This window comes from Lipophrys pholis, assembly GCF_963383615.2.
Source record: "Lipophrys pholis genome assembly, chromosome: 8".
NCBI lineage: Eukaryota > Metazoa > Chordata > Actinopteri > Blenniiformes > Blenniidae > Lipophrys > Lipophrys pholis.
The window spans coordinates 22,780,381-22,802,029 of NC_137630.1; the positions used below are offsets into that span (position 1 = coordinate 22,780,381).

Below are 21,649 nucleotides of genomic sequence, written 5' to 3' on the forward strand. Positions count from 1 at the left end.
CGTGACATGTCTTCTTTAGTTGAGCCTCAGATCGCTTCATAAACACTCATAGTAATAAGTCGTGTTTGTAATGTTAAAAAACAACAACAACAAAACAGCCATTTGAAATACCAAAATAGTTTATTCAAAATCATTCTAACTATAAAAAAGACGTTGATGACTCAAAAGAGGTCATATCAAACATGCAGCACAGCTGCACTATAGAAGCTGAAGGACATGCACATGTTGGTGTGTCCATCATAACATTACAGACAAACATAATTTACTTTATGAAAATAATGTTTTTAAATAAATGTGTTTTCTTTTCTATTTTAGACTTTGTGTACCCACATTAGATCTAAAGCCACTGACAGCCCGAGGTAATCTGATGCTAATAATCCAGCTGGGTTGATAAGCTGATGGTGCACTTTTCTTTCCCGCTATAATGACCAACACACAAACACTTGTCGTATTACTTCAGCCACTCATCCATGAAAAAACAAAGAGCTGCTCTTGAAAGGGAGCTCCAATTACACATTCACAGTACAGAGTACACAAAGCATATTACAGGGACAACTTGTTTAAAATGCAAATATAAATGCAGTGACACAACACAGAAAATCAACGGTCGGATGAAAATGCAAAAGACAAAAGACGAGCTGGAGGGAACTAAATGTGACATGTTTAAAATAGATGCTCCAGTTTTGAGTGGATCAGTTTGGTTCGTCGATCGGCCTGCGACAATAAGGACAACAGTTGTGCTGAAGTACCAGGAGTTCATAATCTTCACTGTGGAACATCTGCAAGCAAATAAAAAAAGACTGACAGTGAGGACATTTCAAATCATATGTGATCTCTGCAGACGATAAGCACTAGGAACCAGAGGACGCAGCCTATTGTCCAAAGTCTGTGTGTTATAGCTGCTGTACCTTGAAGCAGGTGGGGCACATGGTGATGCTCACATCAGGCAGCAGGGAGCGGAAGTATTCCCATTTGAGTGGCCGGGGCCAGCGTTTGATCAGGACGTCCCTCCTGCTCATGGAGCGCAGCACCGAGCGGCTCACCTTGACTGGGACAAAGTTCGAACCCCCCTGCTGCTCGGACACACACACCAACACATCCACATTCTATTATGGACTCTGTCCTTCTCACCCGCTCCAGCTGGCGTGCACATACGGCAGAATATTAATCACCTCATCTAAATTGTCCTTTTCTTCTTACCTCAAAGCTCATTTTGGCTGTGAATGGATCCTCCTCTGCATCATCCAACCCATCGTTTAACTTCAGGGTCTGTGTCTCTAAACATTTTTAATAGAAATAAATAACCCAACCAAACACGTATAGATATTTGACAAATGCCACTGCGTCTTGTTTGTTCTGACATGTTTCCTGGTGCAAACATGAGTCTTATTTCAGAAACAGGAAAACCCCTTCTGTAAGAAGCCTTGTAAGACTACTCAGAGGCAAAGCGTTCAAAATCAGTTGTGGCTGTCATTCACATGACGGCTGTGGAAGAACAGAGCAGACCTCGGTGCCCTTGAGTGTCTGCTGGCTAATGCAGGTTAATCCCGGCACCAGGGCTGTGGCTACGGCTCTCGCAGGGTTAGTGTCATTAAGATGAGACAGGAGAGCCTCACTAACCCTATTAGCTCAAGAGCTAAGATGACTTAGTTCTGACAGCTTACCCACAAGCACAGAATCAAGGCCAATGCAGACTAAACAGCTTCTTAGAACTGTCAGAAGGCGCAGGAGAGCCATGTGCTTCTTTGAAGACGTGTGCAGTGTTGAAGCCAGAATAGAAACTCTCAGGACAAGCAGAGTCGGGACTTAATAATTCATGTGAATAATCTGTTACTTTGGGTGTGTGTTAGGTGAGGGGGCCGCTACACCCGGCATGAGATCAAAGGATACCTCCCTTGTCGAATTGTAGCGACTGTGCCTCCTTCTGGTCCCTGTCAGGAACCTCCAGGTCAATAAGAGAAAGAGCCTCCTCGTCATTGATGCCTTCCTCCAGGTAGAACTGTACCAGCGGCAGCACCTCTGCACACAATGGAGCGCATGTCAACGAACGATGGCGTCCCGCATGATAACTACCGCACGGAGTGCGTTCCAGTGTCACTGACCATATGATGAAGCTGAATAGATGAAAGGCTGCCGGCAGTTGATGCACATGCTGCCCAGGTTGTTCAGCAGCGGGTTGTTGGTGGAGCAGCGGTAACACATCATGCTCTCAATCAGGTCCTGCGGGAAAACATATCAGGCTTGAACCGATTTCTCATTCTGTGTCTGTAGATCTGATCAAAACAAATTCCATTTGTCTTCGATTTGTCTCTTTTTTAAGTTTACATACTCATGAGCCAAACAAATGTGCAAAACTTGAAAGTTGTATTTTCTTTAGCTTTTGAGATAAAGAAGTTATTGGACGGTGACAGAATCTGAAAAAATAAAAATCCCATAAATACTTTCCTACTATTTATGATACTTGTTTGACATTTTCTGTGGGAATGTGAGGAGAAAAATAACAGACTTTATGATAATTTTTTTTTTTTCTGTCCAAAGTTGATAGTTTCCTGATTCGGTCAGCAGCTGTGCTGATACTGGGAACATGACCTGGCTTGACTTGAATTATGATATTATAATGTGGATGGAAAATACTTGGATATGGGTTAAACAATGCAACTCTGCACCCAAAGAGATAAAACACTTTGTTTTTGTGGGACTGTTTGAAGTTCAATATTGATGTTGGGTTTTAGTTTGCGATACAAGAATAAGATTCTAGTGAGTTGATGTTACAACAATGTATTAGAAGCTTTTTCAGTCATTCAAATTTTAATATTAGATTTTTTTTTCTCCTATTTTCAAACTACATAAAGAGATGTAATGAAACATAACTCTATACTAGTATCTATCATATCACCAGGTTCTTGCCAACACTCAGTCATCAATTTCTGGAATTGTTTGGCTTTAGGTTTCTCGGTGTGGTTGTGGTTAAAACGCTTGCCTCACAGCTGAATTGCCTCACAGCTGGAAGATCTCCAGTTCAAGTCCATTTGAGCTTGGGAACCTGTGTGGTTTGTCGTTTTTCCATTATGCCTGTGTGGGTTTTCTCTGGGTGCTCTGGTTTCCTCTCACAGTCCAAAAACCCACATTTGTGACTGTAAAATTGCCTAAAGGAGCGAATGTGAGCATGTGTGATTATCTGTGTGTGTTTGCCCTGTGATGGACTGGCAACTTGCCAAGGGTGAACCCTGCCTTTGTCTACAGTCAGCTGGCATCAGGCTCCTGTGAGTATAATATCATTAAATTAGTATCTAAAGAAGATTTTCCATCCACCCCCTATCACACATTCACGTCTGAGGGCAATTCAGAATGAACAAATAGCCTCAAACACACATTTCTGGACTGTGGGAGGAAACAAAAGGACCATGCATCACAGGAAGTATGTCATGAAGCCCTGGCGCCAAACAATCCCCAGCAAGTTCAATACTCACCTCACTGTCGTGGAAGGGTTTGGACCGAATTGTGAGGCTGCCCAGCTCTATGCAGTCCTGGAAGCGAGAGGGAATGTGCAGCTCCAGGAGCTTCTCGTAGCAATACCGAGCGAGCTTGAACGCGCCAAGCTTTCGACTCTGCTTGGCTAAAGCGTACAACGTGTTTCTGATGGTCGGGTCAAGGAAAATTAATTAGGAGGCAGAATCTGCACAGGAATATTGATTTCCGGATATGTTGTTCAATACAATGTGGGGGGGGGGGAAATCCCACTCCTATGCATTTATAAATACTGGTACATTAATATACATTCACACATTGCTGTTAATGAAGAGAACTGTGCTCAGCCAGCGCTGGCTGAATGCCTTGAAAGTAATACCTTGGTTAGTTTGTGTGTGGGCTTTTGTGTTTGTGAGTTGAGGAAATAGTTGCTTATTTGTATTTATGTAGAGTTAGATTGTTAGGAGAGCAGCTATGAGAGTGGCAATCACGGGTCAATGAGTTGCAGCTGCACAAGCTCCACTCTGGCTCTTCTCCATCACCTAAAACTCCACGCTATTTCTCTGCTCTCCTCTCCACTCGACGACTCTCCAGCTCCTCCTACACACCCAATTCTCTTTGGTGGCTGGAACTTTTCATAAATATATGTCCTCCTGTTTTGTCATTTTTCAAGTAGATTTTTTTTCAGATACTTTGGGGAATATGTTTTCAACTCTTCAACACAAAGTTGAGTCTGTAAATCAAAGTTGTTGGAATATTTCCGTTTGGCCACAGATGATCCCAGCTGGTTACTCTCGCTTCCTCCTTCAAAAGCTGAGCTTTCCTTCCTCAAACCAGCTTCCACTGTGAGCGTGGTCTGTATGGTCATGGGGGTGTATGGTCACTGCGTGTTGTGTGTATTGGTCATGGGGTTACATGTAGTCACAGAGCTCAGCAATCAAAGCTATTGTTCAGAAAATGTTCCTTCTTACTGGCATCAGCTCCTCCTCTCGTTTCCCATTTTCTTTCTCTCATAGTTTCTGTAGCGCTACCAAAACTTCCAGTTATTCTCCCCCATTTCTGTCCCTTATCCACCACTTTATCTCCACTGCTGCTGCCAGTCTTGATTCTAGAGCAGTATGTCTGTTGTGGAGAGTTTTCAAGACGCCACGGACCTATAATCTTAGATTTCAAGTATAATTGTCTGACATCTTACACAACATGACGGGTCTTTTTTTCTTTCCACAAATCTTAGGATACACTTTAGAAATGCCTGGTGGTATATCCTTGGTGAGGTTGTTCAGGAGAAACCTGCAGATGTTGAAGAGTGTCTCCGGCATGTGGGAACTGAAAGGCTCATCCTGAAGATGAAATTAGAAAAAAAAAAGAGAAGAGACATGGAAAATTGAGGGGATTATAAAGAGAAATATCAGATAACAATTCTAAACGGTCCATTTCTCCTACTTCCCTTCTTAAATTTTTTTTTTTTCATCTTTTAACCTGGTTTAATAGTAGCTTAACTCAACCTCATTCCTCCTCACAAAGGGAAAAGGAATTTTCTAAAGCAATCACTAACAGCACTTTATCCCTGAAGTTGATAGTTCAAATCTATAGCGCCTGTCTCGGAGGGTTAAAGTGAGATATAAAGGTTTCCTGCTCTGGACTGGCTCACATTGATGCTGCTCTGCAGCAGGGGTGTGACCATAGCAAAGCCAAAAGCTGAAAAAACAAACAAGAGGAACGCTGACACAGCCCAGGTCACTCTTAGGGTTCTCACAAGAAGAAATTGCCTATTTGTAAGTAGGTTAGGGCTGAGGGTTTGGCGTAGACCAGTGATGAAGTGGTTATCTTGTTCAATTAGGCAGCTGGTTACCATGGTAATAGGGGTCACAAAGGTTTCAGGACTGATAAATGGTAATGGTGGTTTCTTCAAGCTGATCTTTCCCTTCAATGAATTGTAAGCCAAATTGAATCCTGACCGTTCCCTCTATTGTTCACGTTACCGAGCACCTTCTGTGCATATATTCAATTCACTATTAAATTAAATAATGCACATACCAGTCTGCGAAGTCAGAGCATCATTCTCATTAAATTCACAAGAAATTTAAGTGCGAAGGTTGTTTTGCGATAAATGTTGTAAACAAACAACAGAAATATTGTTTGCATTCAAACAATAAATGCGCCCACAGAGGAGGTACTGTGTCCAGGAAGAAGCGATTTCAGCCTGACAGCCAATCAAATGGCTGCCTGATCAATTCCCAGGCCTCCCCAGAGTTCTGTCTGGTGTGGCTATACGAGATTAGGGCTGACAAAGGATCATGTTCTCACCGTGTAACGCTGAATGGAGCGATAGACATGGTAGAGCTCAGCCAGATGCTGGAAACGCTCAAACTTTTTAAGCATTTCATCCTTCTGCTCTTCACTTTCTAGCTCAGGAAAACAGAGGTGCAGCAAAAGGGTTACAAACACGAACACGCCAAAGTGTAGTGCAGTTTGAATTGTGTTTAGGTAGAATGAAGATTCATCCCACCTCTCGCAATGTCCAGACACTGCATAGACAGCATCCAGTAATAGTACCCCGCGTCATTGAACCTGTTTTCCACCACGGCATTGTGGGTAAGCTGCTCCAGGACTTTCACGGCTTCATTCTGAAGACCAGCTTTGTGAAAAGCTAAAGGGTGACAGGACAAGAACAGTGATCAAAGAATTGCTATTCTTGTAAGTAAAACTAATTCAAGAGTTACTGAATTCATTTCTAGGTAATATATCTGTCAAGGGGTTAGGGCGAGGTGATCAACTGTTCAATAAAACAGGTCAACTCGTTCTTCATGGAAGTTTGTTTTGATTCGTTTTGGGTGCACAAATAAAGAAATTAAAATGAAGGCGACTATGCAAAAATGGAAAACATGTCTAATGCAAGTTAAAAAAAACAAAACTGTATTGTGTCTGGTGTCATTACTAATCTGATAACACATTCAATCATTTTGTGCCAAAGCACATCTTTGATGTAATATCATAAAGTCACCAGTTAACTTCAAATACGTATTTTTTCACAAAGGAGATGACTGTAATCTCAGCAAGCGACATGTTTTACTTCCATCTACAGTAATCAGGTCAATAAAGTTTAAATCATAAATTCTCTTAGAGGACCACCAAAGGTCCGTGAAGAGCATCAACGGCTGTTGAATTTTTCTTTTTTCTTTTTAAGCTTCTTTAATTTAAAGATAGTTCTGACCGGATAACACGCTTCTTGGGTTCATCCATTTAAAAAGACATTTTGAATAACCATCTGATTTATGGATTCAATTCATTTCCGTTAATCCATTGTGGGAACAAATGAGCTTCATCTGAGTCACCCAAAATCTGTAGCACACCCATTTATCTGAGTGAGGCCATATTAACGTCTCTGAAATTGTTATTGATAAGTTAAAAAGTAACGGTGAAGTGAACGGGAGAAAAACCAGAACAATCATTACTAACACAATACTAATTCCCCGCTTGACTAAAATACACACAATCAGCAAAACGAACGACCATAAGCAGGATGATGTACAATCAGGCCTGTTCAGTCATGTAGTCTGTGTCGAGACAGGCGGAGGAAGATTATGTAGAAGAGGAAATATGCCTGCTGAGATCATAATTATAAATCTATGAGCTGATTATAACTATGGTTACAGTTGGTAATCATCATCAGAGCCGCTTGTAGTACTGGTGATTAGAGGCAAGCATGCATGTCGTTCAGTTAACAGGCAACCCCGCGCTGTCCTGCTCTGCTCCAGCAAAGAGGATCATGCTTTACTGTGGATACAGAGAATCTTAAGGTAGAAACATGCCCAGAGCTTGTTTGAGCTTCGTCACGACTGTGTAATCACTGGCTGCTATTGTACACTAAAAATTGTACACTAAAATAATGCTGAAACCATACATTTTAGAAGAGAATATGGCTGAATACATTATAGTCAACCACGGCATTATGACCACTGACAGGTGAAGTTAAAAAAAAACCATGGATGTAGGTGGGATATATTATGCAGACAGTGAACATTGTGTCCTCGAATTTGATGTTAAAAGGAGAAGAAATTGGCTGTTTGAGGAAATATGACATGGGCCAATTTGTGAAGGCCATACAAGTGGCTCGGTGACTCTCCGAAAGTACAGCTCTAGCATGGTGTTCCCAATCTGCAGTGATCAGTAGCTATCAAAAGGCGTCCCAGGAATAAAATGGGTGAACTGGCACCAGGGTCAGAGATGAGCAATGCTCACTGGTGCACGTGGTGAGATGGAGGCTCCACTTTGGAACTCACAGGCTAGATACCACAGCTTTCAGAAGTTGGGCGGGGTCAGGACTCTTAGATCACACACACCATGATGCTGGTGGTCTTAATGTTATGGGTGACTGGTATATGTACAGCTACAGAAACTCACCTTTCTGTGCCTCCTCAAAGCGATCGTTTTCCGCCAACCACTGAGCATAAGGCACGAAGATGTCGTTTTTGAACTGGGGGTGCTTCTCCGCCAGTGAGAAGGCCTGAGAAAATTACCATCCAGAAGACAAAAGACATTTTAAAAATATCACAAAGTATGTAACCAGCTCACTTAAGAATTTGGTCCCACAGGTTGTAATACATCAGGAACAATGATGAACTGCCCCAGGTAATTAAAGTTCAACTGCACATGATTAGGCCACTACAAGGTACTACATATTTTAGAGAAACATGTTACTCCAACAAAAATATTCCTGCAACATTATTAATTAGTTGAGAACAAAGAAAATGTATGAGCTAAGTTGATTTCACGCTCAATTAGAAGTACAAGTTCAGCTTTTATGCAGCTTGAATGACAGGGTATAAAGAGCTGCTGCGGTGCCCAATGGACACATATTTGCCTGTCATAGTGACTAATTAAGCTAAATGTCCTGTGGCAAAATCTGGGCCAAGATACACAGTCCGGTCATACCATACAGTAAAGGGGAGAGGTGTGTGTGTGTGTGTGTGTGTGTGTGTGTGTGTGTGTGTGTGTGTGTGTGTGTGTGTGTGTGTGTGTGTGTGTGTATCCCAGGCCTGTGAGTCCAAAGTACTTTAAAACAAAGTAGTGCTTTAGAGAGGCGCAGGAGCAGTGAATAGCATCCATATGGTCCATGCAGTAACTCAGTCTGTGCTGTTGTCTTGGGGTCCACCTCCCCCAGTGAGACACATAAAACCTCTGCCCCCCTCCCCTTTCTTCTTTTTCTCTCTCAGAGGATTAAATAAATATTCCACGAACACTTCGTCAGACGCTACAGCACAACCATGTGATTGTGATTTGATGTTCTGTTTTTGGATCTACTTTCGGCAGCATGCAAATCGCAGTGTGCATCTCGGTAACGCCTCTAACTCGATTATAGACTGCAGATGGATTAAAGAAATGCAATATTTTCTTCATGTCTGAGAAGCGTGATCCATCCTGATGGAGGATTGATTGGAAGCAGAATGGAGCTTTAAGCCGATACTCTTTGGGTGCAGTAGAGTGTTTTGAGCTTCTCACTCCTTAATCATCATGTGGGCATGGATATAGAGAAATCTAAAGTTGGATGATTAGCTCTGAAGTGCGTGTGGTTTCAGTTTGTCAGTGTATAGGGAAATTAAGCACACATATTGTCTTATTCTGTACATTCGACTATGAACAAATGTGGTAGACTATTTTGGAGAGAGTGAACAAAGCCCAATAATGGAGTAGTTTATCTTGTGGTTTTTGTCTACCGCAGTGGCTTTTAAATATGGCCCTGTATGATTCACATTATATTTATGTGATTGTCTCAGGGCTTGCTTTATATAACTTATGATGAGCAGAGCAGGTGTGCATAAATGTGTCGGACCTCCTCCCAGTGTCGGGTTTCTACATGCAGGTGCACCAGCGCCTTCAAGTCCCCCATCTTGGAATAGGTCTCTGAGGCATAGCCATGGTGCTTCAGCCTCTTGAAGTGGAGGGCACACTTCGCCAGCGGTTCGCGTTCAGCTTTGTCCAATTTACGGGCAATGTCGATCAGCCTGTTAGAGGGAGAAAGGAGACAGGAATGAGCACACAGAGAAGGCAAGGGAAGAAGAAGAAAAAAAGCTCAAACAAGCTGGGTGTGTGCTGTATCACACTCTGCTCATGACCCCAGAAAAAATGTGAATCAGTCAGGGTCACAAGCTGAATCTGATTCAGGTTAAATAGCTCTGACTGTGTACAAGTACAGTGTGAGTTACACTGACACACAGGTAGCGCCACAGGAGGCTGACACCATGCAGACAGTGGGTCAGATGGTGTCAGCGGGGAGTTCTGACATGACCACAGAAAATGAGTTTGCTTGGTTTTCAACAAAGCCGATATTTTCACTGGACTTGACTGACACATAATGGAGAGATCAGCATTAGAGATGCTGTATGTTTCTCGATGTTACAGCTTTCCCTTAGCAGGTTCGGCATTTTAAATGCTTAGCGTATGCAACACTTGAGCAAGAATTTTGCAAGGCTTGCATATATTACAGCCACAGCAGAGTTGTTCTACATTCTGCCACCTGTTTCACTGGAGTGTAATGCATCAAATGTGTCAGAGAGGGCATTTTTTCATTTTTTTTTTTTTTTAAAGTTAATTAAAGAAATTGAAGTTTACAGGATAATATTTAAATAGGAAAGCAATGGAAACCAGCCTTTGTGTTTTATCCAAAAACGGAAGGGGCAGACAAGTAAGCTTTGCACAGATGCTTTAGGGAGATCATCACTACTAAAAGTGGATTAAAGGAATTATCGCTTTAAAAAGTACCAGCAGAAGTATACAGATCACCTGCAATCTATTACACTGATATAGTCTATGACAAGAGGGTCCATATTTCTATCCAACAAGGGTGGGGCCACTTTGTAGAGGTGAATTTTCTGCAGCGACTTGCTTTCTTGAGCTACTTCTATTCTGCCGTTTTTACAAAGATTCCTGGTTGGAGACCGTATCAAAACTCCGAATTACAATAGTTTCACATGTGGGCCATTTTTAGGAATTTGCGAAAGGCAAATTAAAAATTGACCACAGGCTAAAGTTTACCTGTCGGCAACTTTGCTTGCTCTGCTATGTGATATATGTATATATCGGTCAAAAATAAGAGCAAAAAGACTTAAAGTTTCACCTTTAACAAACCATTACTAAGTAGTATTTTGGTGTAGTGAATATTTGTAGCAAACTTGAAAAGGGATACTATTGGTGGTTGATCAGCTCCAAGTATGATATCTATTTATAGAGTAATTGAAAATGTAGTCTAGAAAAGGCTAAACAGGTGGAATTGTATATCAAAGGGAAGTTGTTTGTTCTAGAAAATGAGTGACACCTACATGTCAGCCCAGCCGTGCTCGCCTATAATGTCTATGGCTTTGAGATGTTCTCCTGCTGACAGGTACATCTCTGCTGCTGCCCGCGGCTCTTTGCTGCTTTTAGCCCAATCTGCCTGCTTGGTCATCAGGATCCGGGAGCTCTTCGGGTCTGTTGCCCCAACAAACTCCTGTAAAGCAGGAGAAATGGTTAGAAATGTGGTGATCTAGCATCAGAGCTCATTAAGGCTGAGAGAATTATGTCGATGTAACAGCCACAAAGACATTCTCAACAGTAAGATGAGAAGTCCAGTTCAGGCAAACTGAGCCACATGGGTCAGGTCTGAGACAGCAGGAAGAGAGTCACACAAACAGCAGGCTCCGAAAAGGTCTTTCCCTCCAGTGTCCATCCTACCTAAAACAAACAGCCTGTGGGACCAGATGGCCACACAGCCACATAAATATACAGCAGCCACATCAAACACACATACAATCTGATACTCAAGCATACACAAATACACATCAATGAGTCATGGCTGTGTCATCCGCTCCCACAAAGTGAATATAATGCTGATGATCAAAAGTTTCCCCCTATGTGTAAACATAATAAAGCACGACTTTGTCTAGGCTCCAAATGACCCCGTCATCAAAGTGTTGGCGTAAGGGCAGACACCCACTTTATCTCTCCCCATTTGTGCTCCATTTCCAACTATAACTTTGAGTGTAAACTATACTTGTGTTGTGCAAGGTATGTGAGCAGACGTGCGCCATGTGTGTACTGATCAGATGATGTATGTGGAGATTCCAGTGATATATGAGGGGATGAAAGACAGACGGGATGGGGGGGGGGGCCGTCTGAGCGCAGTGCAGGGCCCCAACTTGGCATAACTGCACAGGATGAAGAAAAACACATGTTCTGAACCCCTAAAACATGCAAAACTTTGCAAACCATTTTGCCTGTATTGATTATAGTGCATTTCCTGTGTACCTGTGTGTTTGTCAATCATTTTTTATCACCTTGGCATAATCGAACATGCGCAGGTCGGTGTACATGCTTAGGGCTCTGGATTCGTGGCCAGTACGTTTGTAGAGCTTGGCTGCCTCGTGGAATTTCCCCTGGTAGGCATAGACGTCTGCCAGGAACAGCTCATTGTCGTTCTCACCCCGCTTCTTCCTCTCCTGCAAATCAGACAACACAAACAAGGACATGTGTGCAGGGATAAACAGTCACACACATTTATACACTTATACACAATAGTTTTGCAAGCACACACATTTTCCAGGAACAGCAGAGGCTGGTTAGATGCAGTGAGACTCGCTGTTTAAACCCAAACAAAACACTTATCTACAACTTGATAAGGTAACAAACTGTTTTTTATTAACCTAATGATCATTTCTTTTAAACATAAAACGGCAGACACAGACAATTTCAAACAATCTGGTCACCGTCCAGCAAGCACATTGGAAAGGATAAAGGCTTGTGCTTGTGTTTAGATGTTTCCTTACATATGTGTGGACCGAGCCTGACATGGTCAGCCGGGACATGTGCTCCTCCCTTTTTTAATGATTAGAAGTTTAGCCAAGAAATAAAAGGTTAGCAGTTAAATATATAACGACAATAATAACTGTGCTTTGGCTCGTTGATTATGTCAGCGTTTGCAGTTGCCAGAAATTAAATCATCTAACAAAACATGTGAAATTTGGATTCACACACAATACAGAAGGGGTTTCTTTGTTCCATGTTCGAGGAGTAAATATTACCTCAATGCTGTTGATGAGTTCCAGGTAACGCAAGTCTCGTATTCTAATGAAGGCCTGAAAGTGGTTAAACAAACATAAGCTTTAGACCAGGCGTCACTGTCTTCATTTGCGTTATCGATTTATTAGAAATTCATCCATCTTTTATACTAGTTTATCTAACTCAGGGTTGGGGGGCTGGAGTCCATCCCAGCTGAATATAGGCGAAGACCAGGTGCAGCCGTGACAGGTCGCCAGTCCATCACAGGGCACAGACAATCTCACACACACTCACACAACAGACAATTTAGAATCATCAATTAGCCTCCATTATCAAGGACATGGCGCTATTGTCCACTTGGGTGATGACAACTAATTTGCGGTGAGTGGTTTACAAATAATAATTCAAAAAGTGAGGCAAACAAACAACAACATTTTTGCTCATTTCAGTAAAACTACTCAATTTTGTAAGATGATGTGTTATTAAGAACAAGATGTGACAGGCCTTCTTTGCTGTGTCAAAGTCAAGTCCTTCCAGGGCTTCTGTGGCCAAATCCCTCCAGTCACTGTCTGTCACACCAAGACAGGCGATCTGGTAGGCCTCCTTATACATCTTCCTCTCCAGATACTGGTACATGGGCGCTGACTGTTCAAGGCAGCAACAATAGAGTAAAACCATCATACTCTTACAATGTGAAATTCTAAATACTCTTTGGATCAACTATCATTTACATAACTAAGCCTTTTTTTCCTTTACCCACCTGAGGCACCTCAACTGCAGACATGGAGTAGGCATGAAGACAGAATATCTTGGAGCCATTGTAACCGACCATAAAGCCTTGCATCTTCTGCTGGTGAACGGGAAAGTTGCTCGCTTTAATGTTAAGGTAGCCATTCCCGGAGAAGCACAGCATGTCCTCACACTGGGTGTTCCAGGCCACGCTGTTGGCATTAGGCTCCTACAGAGAAGCCAGAAGAAGGTACAGGGATAATAAGGTCTAGAGGTGACTGTTGAACACAGGCCAGCCAGTAGTGGAAGTGAATACATTCCTGTACACAGTGCAAATAATTAAACCCACATGCATGTTTCCATTTTTCTCCACTCCACTGCACCTCTGAAAAGCATTTCAAAATTCAACAAGCTATGTTCCTTCATCCTAACCTTTCCATTACCCACTGACCTGAAAGAGCAGCTCTTTACTGTTAATGTCATAGACCAAAAGAGTGTTGTGCTCGTCCACCACAGCCAGTTTATTGCGGGAGGCACTCATGTCCAGGCAGCGCACTGATGTTGACAGCTTCAGCAGGGTGATGGGAAATGGGTTGTCAACAAATATCTTCAGGATCTACATCAAAACAATAAAACCAACAGAACAAAGTGAGAATAAAGAGGAAGTAGTGATGCGACCTCATTCCTGTAAACTTCAGGTATGGCTCCAGAGATTCCAAAACAATGGAAATGTTATTTTTCCCTTAAGTTACATAAAACTGTGAAACTACCATGTGTTTTACATTTATTGCACTTAACTTAAATCTTAATATTTCAAGCCCTTTTGTTGTCTTCTTTAACATTTAATCTAATAAGTCATGAAAATGTAAAAAAAAAAAAAAATCTAAATTTTTTACTTTTTTATGAGATCAGATGCTTTTCCTGTGTTTTGAACCAGACAGAAGTCATAACTATTACATCCATCTTCTATACAGCTATATCCAGTCCAGAGTTGCAGGATGCTGAAGCTGATCTCAGCCGACTATGGAGAAGGCAGGATACACCCTGAACAGATCTCCATGCCATCAGAGCAAAGACAGCGAAACAAACAACCACACACACTCACGTTCACACCTATGTGCAATTTAGGGTCATCAATTAACCTCGCATGTATGTTTTTGGACTGTGGGAACGAAAACACACCCACACACAGGGATCTTTACCCACGACCTTCATGCTATTAAGTGTGCTAAGAGTGCTAACCACAATGCTCCCTTTTACTGTGAATGGCATGATTGCAGTGATAACTGACAAAACAATCAATTTTACAATGACACATCTATGTCTTTCAACACGTAGTTCCATTTGAACACAGATAAACATTCCTTCCATTCCTCGGGCCATGAGTATGATGATTTCTAATGTTACTTAATGTGTTTTGCATTTTCCTGAAATACTCACAGCGCCGTTCTTCAACCCTACAAGCAGACCCTCTCTGCCTGGCGGGCCACCAATCACTTTGATGTAGCGAATTAGAGATTCCATCACCCATTCTTTCTCCCTGACACTGGTGAAGGACAGACACTGGAGCCTCTTCTCCTGCACGAGAGCAGCGACGAGAAAGGTGAAACCACAATTCTACATAACACATGAAAGACTGAGTGGTTCAGTATGGAGGAACGCTTTTCTTTCTTCTTTACCCGTCTCACAGTTTGTTAATCACATCCTTTACTTTATTTAAACACACTCATAAATGTCTAATAGATCTCATCACAGTTTTATTTTAACATCAGCTCGACAGTTTTGTGATTTGACAAAGACATCCAAACTCCACATGAGCACAGCCCATTTACATTGCCCAAGAAGTTGTCTGAGGCATGAAACATGAGTATGCCCAATAGAGAGATCTGAAGCACCTCTGTCACAGACGGGCAGATTTAAAAGGATATAACCTCAGTGTTATGGCTGCTCCTCCTCTCTACCAGCCTCTGTCAAACACAGACGAGAAGCAGAGACGAACCCCAAGAGACACCCACTGGTTCAGCAGACTGTGGCCTTTCCCTTTATTTAACTATCTTAATGTATCTGGTGTGAAGAGGGTTGAGAGGGAGAAAAAGACAGGGCCTGCAGAGCATATGCACAGCTGGAGCTTTCTGCATGTAAGGCAGAAACATCTGGGGAAGCAACAAGTCTTTCTTGGCAGCTGGTGCTCGTAGTAAATTACTGATCATTGATCTGCCCTCCTTTCATATAATTGGTGATGCTCGAATGTCAAGTGTACAATAATGTAATTTTTAAAAAGAAGTATTTTCACTAAAGGTCAGAATAACTTAGAGATCCGAGTTGCGTACCTCAAGGAAAACTGTGTGCTTCATCACAAATTAAGCCAAATCAGAACAGGGCTCGGTAAAGTGCAACTCAAAGAATATACAACATATACTCTGCTTTTCTGAGTACTTCACTAAAAAATTTGGAGCTAAAACTGATTCAACCTTTTTTATTCTTCTTATTGTAGAAATGAATTTCTTCTGACCTGGCAGAGAATGATGTGGTGGGAGCAAACTACCAGCAGGTTGCATTCAAACTTCCTGCTGATCTTCTCCTTGATGCGGTAGTGCATGTCCGTGGAGTCGTCGGAATAGAGCTCATAGATGAGGATCTTCTCAGGTAGCTGGATGGCTAGACGGTTTCTATAGATGGCAATCTTCTTCACCAGCTCACGACACTTGATCCTCACTACAATAACAGGGGGGAATGAGAAATAGACATGAGAGGAGACTGAGGAAAGTTTAATTATCCCAGCAGATGAATTGATCAAGTATGTCGACATTCATGCTTTTCTCAGAATTTCTTCAACTATCGCTCATGAAATTACTTCAAACTAAATTGTTATCAGGGCTCTCTCGCAATCTCCAGCAGAGAACTGTGATGGCGTCTCATACGAATGATGTAAAAGTTGGATGTAACATGACATGACTGCCCAGACTGCGATTGATTTGGAAATAAATAAATAAATCACACATGCATTTAGTTTTAAGACCACATATGAAAGTGGCCTGGATCTGATTTGAAAAAAAATCGAATTCTGTCATAAAAAATCTAGTATGAGTCACATATGGGCTCAAAAAAAAAAATCTGAATTGGGATACGGGTACTTTTGCCTGCAGTGTGAATGAAGCTTATGACACATTCAACCTGTTACTTGGAGAAGCAGAGCAGTATCTTCAAATTATAAACTCCAGCAAAAAGCGCACCTTTTTGCTCAGTGATGAGGTGCTGGACGATGACATCAGTCATGCTGTCTCGATAAGCGTAGCGATCCTTGTAGAGGCCGTGAACTGTGCTGAAGATAAGTTGGTAGCAGGCGATGGTCCCATCCTGGCAGCCCAGCACCTAGATAGGAGACAACAATGTAGCAGTACATCCTATTAACACCTCTAAGAAAAGACTGTGAGAGTGGGAAAATGTCCCTGTTGTTAAAGCATCTACACCTCAGAACTGAGAGAATCTGCCAGCTACCAATTGTCTCGTGTGCGCCTCATCACTTTTAGTTAAATATAGTGAAATGGAGCGCTGTAAAGGTGTGACTGTAAATCAAATACTTTGTGTAGTTAAAGAAGCACTGTGCTGTCACATCAAGACAGGGTATTGAAAGCAGACAGACATTGTGAATGATAGGTGTGGGTCTAAGCTTTTAGTGCTTTGCTTTAAAATATTGTACCCGTCCAACATTGTGACATGTTCTATAATTCAATAGGTTTCCAGGCAAATGGCCCTACAAGCTGTGGACCCACCACAAAGTTGGAGTCAGGCTTCACTCGGCACGTCCACACCCAGGCATCCTGCTCTCCAATGGTTCCTAACCGCACGCCATCTTTTGTGTAGAGGGACGCCTGTTTATCAGAGCCTCCCATGACTATATACTCGCCCTTGGAGAAATAGCTGATGCAACACGGGTCATAGGTGAGGGTCCTGTCTTTCCCAATCTGGGGAAGACAAAGAGAAACATGGAAATTAAAATGAGAATAAAACAAGTATGTCTTGTCTTTCCTGCCCAGGGGCCTGAGCCAACACTTCCCACTGTCTGGGCTGACACACTTCAAAGTGCTCAGCACATTCAAGCATCCCTTTGAGTGTTTGATGAAAAGACAGACAAAGAAGAGTTTCTCCAGCTTAAATAGCCTCTATTGTATCAGTGTTCAAAGTCCATTTGAGCAGCATCATATCAGGTCACCCAATTCTGTACATCTGTTTCTTGTCACTCCGGATAAAAGCTTCCATGACAATTCAGAGTTATTTTCTTTCATTGTGAACAATTCCTGGTGTTGTAATCAAAACAGAATGTTCATTTTAACAGATAAATTGGCCGATGACAATATACGAGCCTCAGGCATAACGGCAGCGTAATGAACAGTGCATATTTATCTATAATTACGGTAGTGCCCACAGGGAATTTAAGAGGAAGGAGGGATACTGAGGGCACCATTAAAGCATAGTGGGATCACTTCCAATGTACTGTTATGGTTTCAATAGACCCTGACAGTCTGATTACAACAGGAAACACAAATCTTAAACTTAGTAAAGTGTTTCCAATTTTATATATTTCCAACAAACAGTATGCAGTTTTGCCACAGCAAGTTGTGGCACATAGTGGTTGACAGTGTTTCAAAATGTAATAAGTCTTCTGGTTATCCCCACAGAAGAAAAGTGACAGTGAAAGGAGTTGCAATAACAACACTCCGTATATAGATATTGTAAAATCATCACAGTGTCTGTGCTTAGAAACAGCTTATCGTGCTTTAAGGGTTTTGTTGGGGGCGCGGGGGGGAGTGATCACAGACTTGATATTCACCTGCTTTCCACTGAGCTGATAGAAGGAGAGTTTCTGGCCCCAGTCTGCCACAGCCAGAATGTCATTGTGCTCATCCCTGTGAAAATACAAGATGACTTCAGGCGAAAGAACTCATCACAACAGTCTGTGCTGACGGGGATTTTGGTTGAAGTGCTGATGACGGTAAAAACAAGAGTAGCCAGGCTTTAACAAGGACAACGAAATAAGCTATTTTCTCCCTGCTAATGATGCAAAGCTTCACAGTCATTTTATCCCGACTCATTTTAATTGTGAATCTAAGCTTCTAATTTACCGAAGACTTCATTGACACCCATAACTTAGACTCTCTTGCAGTGCTAGGAGCTCTGGTCTCTTGTGGACCTCAAGCTTTGACCTAGAGGTGATTATATGAAGCAGCCCAGTGGTATATCTATTGTCCCCGGTCAGTGCCACCTTCATCCTGTCACCTGCAGCTTTCTGCTTTTTTCCTCCACCTCCTCGCATAACTTGGTCAGTGATTTGCTGCCGCAGCTATAGCTGTACTCCGCAATTTGGCTGCAGGGGGACTCAGAGTGCAGAGACAACTGCTCCAAGGCATCATAATGCTGTCCCTCGCCGTAAGACTTGCACCACTCGCTGGTTGTTCACTGCCACCTGCTGGCCACCCACATATTACTCAACAATAACATGCAAATGACTCTGCCTTCACAGCATTGACAGACAGCACAAGATTGAATGTGGCAGTGTGAAGTATTAAAAGCAATTTGTTGGTACAGATAAGATCGATTCTATATGTTGCTCTATTACGCTACAGTAATTACAAGTTACTAACTTAGATGGATTCCAGGCTATGGACCAAATAGGAGAGGAGGAGCCTCCCGGACGCTCTATTTTGACCTTCTCCTCTCCGTTCTTGTTCCGTATGCTCACCACCCCATTCATCATGCCAAGGGCAAGGTATTGCCCGTCGTTTGTCCACCTGCAAAGAAATAAAACAGTACAGCAACAATGCATCACATGTACTTCTGCCACTGTGTCAGAAGGTTATAGCTGAAGACTTTGCTTACCCACAGCATGTTATTTTACTGCTCACTTTGTGTTTATTCACAGATTTTTGCTCTGGAGACCACAGACCTAAAAATATGAAGAGTTCAGTCACGATCACTGTTCGACGTGTCCGATAGCTCCTAAAATATATATACAGTGTATTATGTATTATGTTTTTAAATGTCTTGATTGACTCTTGAGTTACTCACCAAAGTCACCAGAAGAGCAGGAGGCCAGCTGGTGAGTGACAGGGTTGTAGGCCACACACTGGATAGAGTCATTGTGACTACAGATACACACATTCAAAAAAATATTGATGCATGACTACAGGAGAGATTATACTATTATCTGTGTAACAGTACAGCAACACTCACGTATACTTCAAAATTCCCTCCAATTTAGAAGTCCAGATAATGATGCTTTTGTCTGCTGACCCCGAGGCAAACCTTTTACCTAAAGATAAATGCACTTACTACAAGAAAAAAAACAAACTGGTGCAGGAGGTGTACAATACAAACGGATAATATGTCAAGTACCATCTTTGGCATAGGCTACACAGTAGACGATGTCTTTGTGTCCTTTCAAAGGATGAATAATAGCTCCATCTGCTGCGTCGTATACCTGCAACAAAAGAATTACAAGAGTTCTAAGACTAATAATAACAATTATAATGACATTAGAATATTTGATTTAAGGTAACGGTAAAGTTTTACCAGCACACGAAGCCCTGCAGCAATTATGATTTGTGTTCCATCTGGCTTGAAGGCAATATCGTACACACTGCAAAAGAAAATTGGATATGTATTTAACTGTGCTTTTGAAATTGAACTGGAAGTTCATGGATGGAACTGAAAGTTTGTGGTCTGACACTCCTGCCCCCATAATGACTGCAGTAAGTGGATTCATAAAATCAGCACAGGAAATACTTCCTGTGCCATTATTTTTTAAATCTCTAATACATTGGACTTTTTTAAAATACTGCACAGAAAAGTAAAGATTTCTGAAATAAAAATGCAATATAAAGCTACAAGTCCTACTTCACTGCTATTGTGTTGCAAGGATCCACACAAGACAAAAACAGAGTAATAAGTTTCTGCCACGACAAATGTTTTTTTTTGCAGAACTAAAACTAACATCCAAAAGTCTGATTCCTAAAAAATTGGAGCGCATTTTATAACTATGATAACTCATTTGTATTAAATAAATCGAAAAAAGTAGCCCACATATCTATTTGATATGAGATGAGCTGAAGCTAAGTCCCCAATTTACAAGTTACAACGTCATATCTTAAGATCCGCTTTGTTGACTTAGTTTTGCGACGCTTTCAGCCTGAAATCTCAGATTAAATGTTTCACGACTGAACCAACTCAATACATTCAAAAGCAAAGAGTCCCGAAACTATTTGATTAATAAAGAAACAGCATTACCAATTGAGATTCTCATCATTCTAGGGGCAATTTGCTAAACAGATGAAAAAAAATCTTATTTTAGCTGGTTTTCTTTAAGTAGAAATGTTTTATTCATTGCACATACCAAAATCAAACGGAAGCTAGCTAGCTTAAGATCCCGTTAGCTCCATCTAAGATTAGGAAATTCCCCTGGCATAGCGCGTTATTTAAAAGCTCCGTATTCTGCCCGATATCTTAAATGAACAATATATACCCCCGCTTTACTGTCACTGCCAGGGGATAACTCTGCTACTGCTACTGCTGCGATGCTAACGCTACTTAGCCGGCTAACACTAGTTTACATAGCAACCACCGTTACTAACCACCCAGCATCGGGGCTTGATTATAACTTTAACTATAAGAATCAAATATCTTACCATTGTTCTCGAATAGCCTCTTTCCATGCAAGTACAGCTCTCATTTCCAGCTTTAAATAGGAACCCAGCTGCAGTGTTTTTCTGTGGATCAACAGGTTGTTTCTTCTCTTTTCATTGCAGAAGATGTTGTCAGGATGGATGAGTGGTACCGATCTGCAAACAAGGAGCGCCGCCATTTCTCTCTCAACACAGGAAGTCACGTGGTCTTTATACAGGAAGTAAATCTTCGTCTTTTTATTTTTATTTTTTAAATTAATTTATACTAAGCATTACAAACAAATAAAGGAATAGCACAAACACACAGTCAATAATAGAAAATGTAAATCTTACTTGTATGCCGCATCTCTATACAGATAGTTACGTCACTCGAGCCGAAGATAGTCTTCATAGGATGTTGTTGATATGAGGCTTTGACTTTGCATGGAGTTCGATCGTTAATATGATTAGAGTGGCAGGAAGTCTGCTCCTCTGAGTCTGGTTCTGCAGATTTCTTCCTTTTAAAAAAGAGTTTTTCCTTTCCACTGTTGCATGTGGTTGCTCTTGAAGAATGGTTGTGCTTTTATCTGTAAGAGTACCTCTGATTGACTTTTATATAAATATAATTGATTTGAATTGAATTAACTTCCATTTGCTGAACTATTTTCCAAAGTGTTCACAAGCCTATGTAGCATCCTTAATACAATGATGTTTTTTCCTTTTTAGTACTGTTGCTTGATGGGTCAAATGTCGCAGCCATT

At 41.6% G+C, this 21,649-nt stretch overlaps 1 protein-coding gene across 1 annotated transcript; it reads right to left on the minus strand.

Annotated features, from left to right (window-relative positions):
* Window positions 1–97: 97 nt before the first annotated feature.
* On the minus strand, window positions 98–21,046 carry ift122 (intraflagellar transport 122 homolog (Chlamydomonas)). Its single transcript, XM_080470445.1, has 29 exons — window positions 20,913–21,046; window positions 19,801–19,867; window positions 19,624–19,708; window positions 19,462–19,540; window positions 19,297–19,373; window positions 19,108–19,174; window positions 18,873–19,019; window positions 18,062–18,137; window positions 17,004–17,195; window positions 16,464–16,602; window positions 15,743–15,945; window positions 14,671–14,808; window positions 13,682–13,846; window positions 13,262–13,459; window positions 13,006–13,146; window positions 12,525–12,578; window positions 11,781–11,942; window positions 10,788–10,954; window positions 9,302–9,473; window positions 7,873–7,975; window positions 5,978–6,118; window positions 5,776–5,873; window positions 4,708–4,808; window positions 3,471–3,636; window positions 2,103–2,220; window positions 1,891–2,019; window positions 1,201–1,277; window positions 909–1,073; window positions 98–779 (listed from the first exon to the last, which is right to left on the minus strand). The coding sequence occupies exons 1-29, from the start codon at window positions 20,954–20,956 to the stop codon at window positions 693–695; spliced, it is 3,558 nt and encodes a 1,185-aa protein (XP_080326571.1). The 5' UTR covers window positions 20,957–21,046; the 3' UTR covers window positions 98–692.
* Window positions 21,047–21,649: the final 603 nt, after the last annotated feature.

Coding starts and splice junctions, on each gene's coding strand:
- ift122 (XM_080470445.1), bottom strand. CDS start 20,956: ATGAGAGCTGTACTTGCATGGAAAGAGGCTATTCGAGAACAATG. Junction 14,809..15,742: donor ACCACATCATTCTCTGCCAG/GTCAGAAGAAAT, acceptor GCTCTCGTGCAG/GAGAAGAGGCTCCAGTGTCT. Junction 1,278..1,890: donor GCTACAATTCGACAAGGGAG/GTATCCTTTGAT, acceptor AAAAATGTTTAG/AGACACAGACCCTGAAGTTA.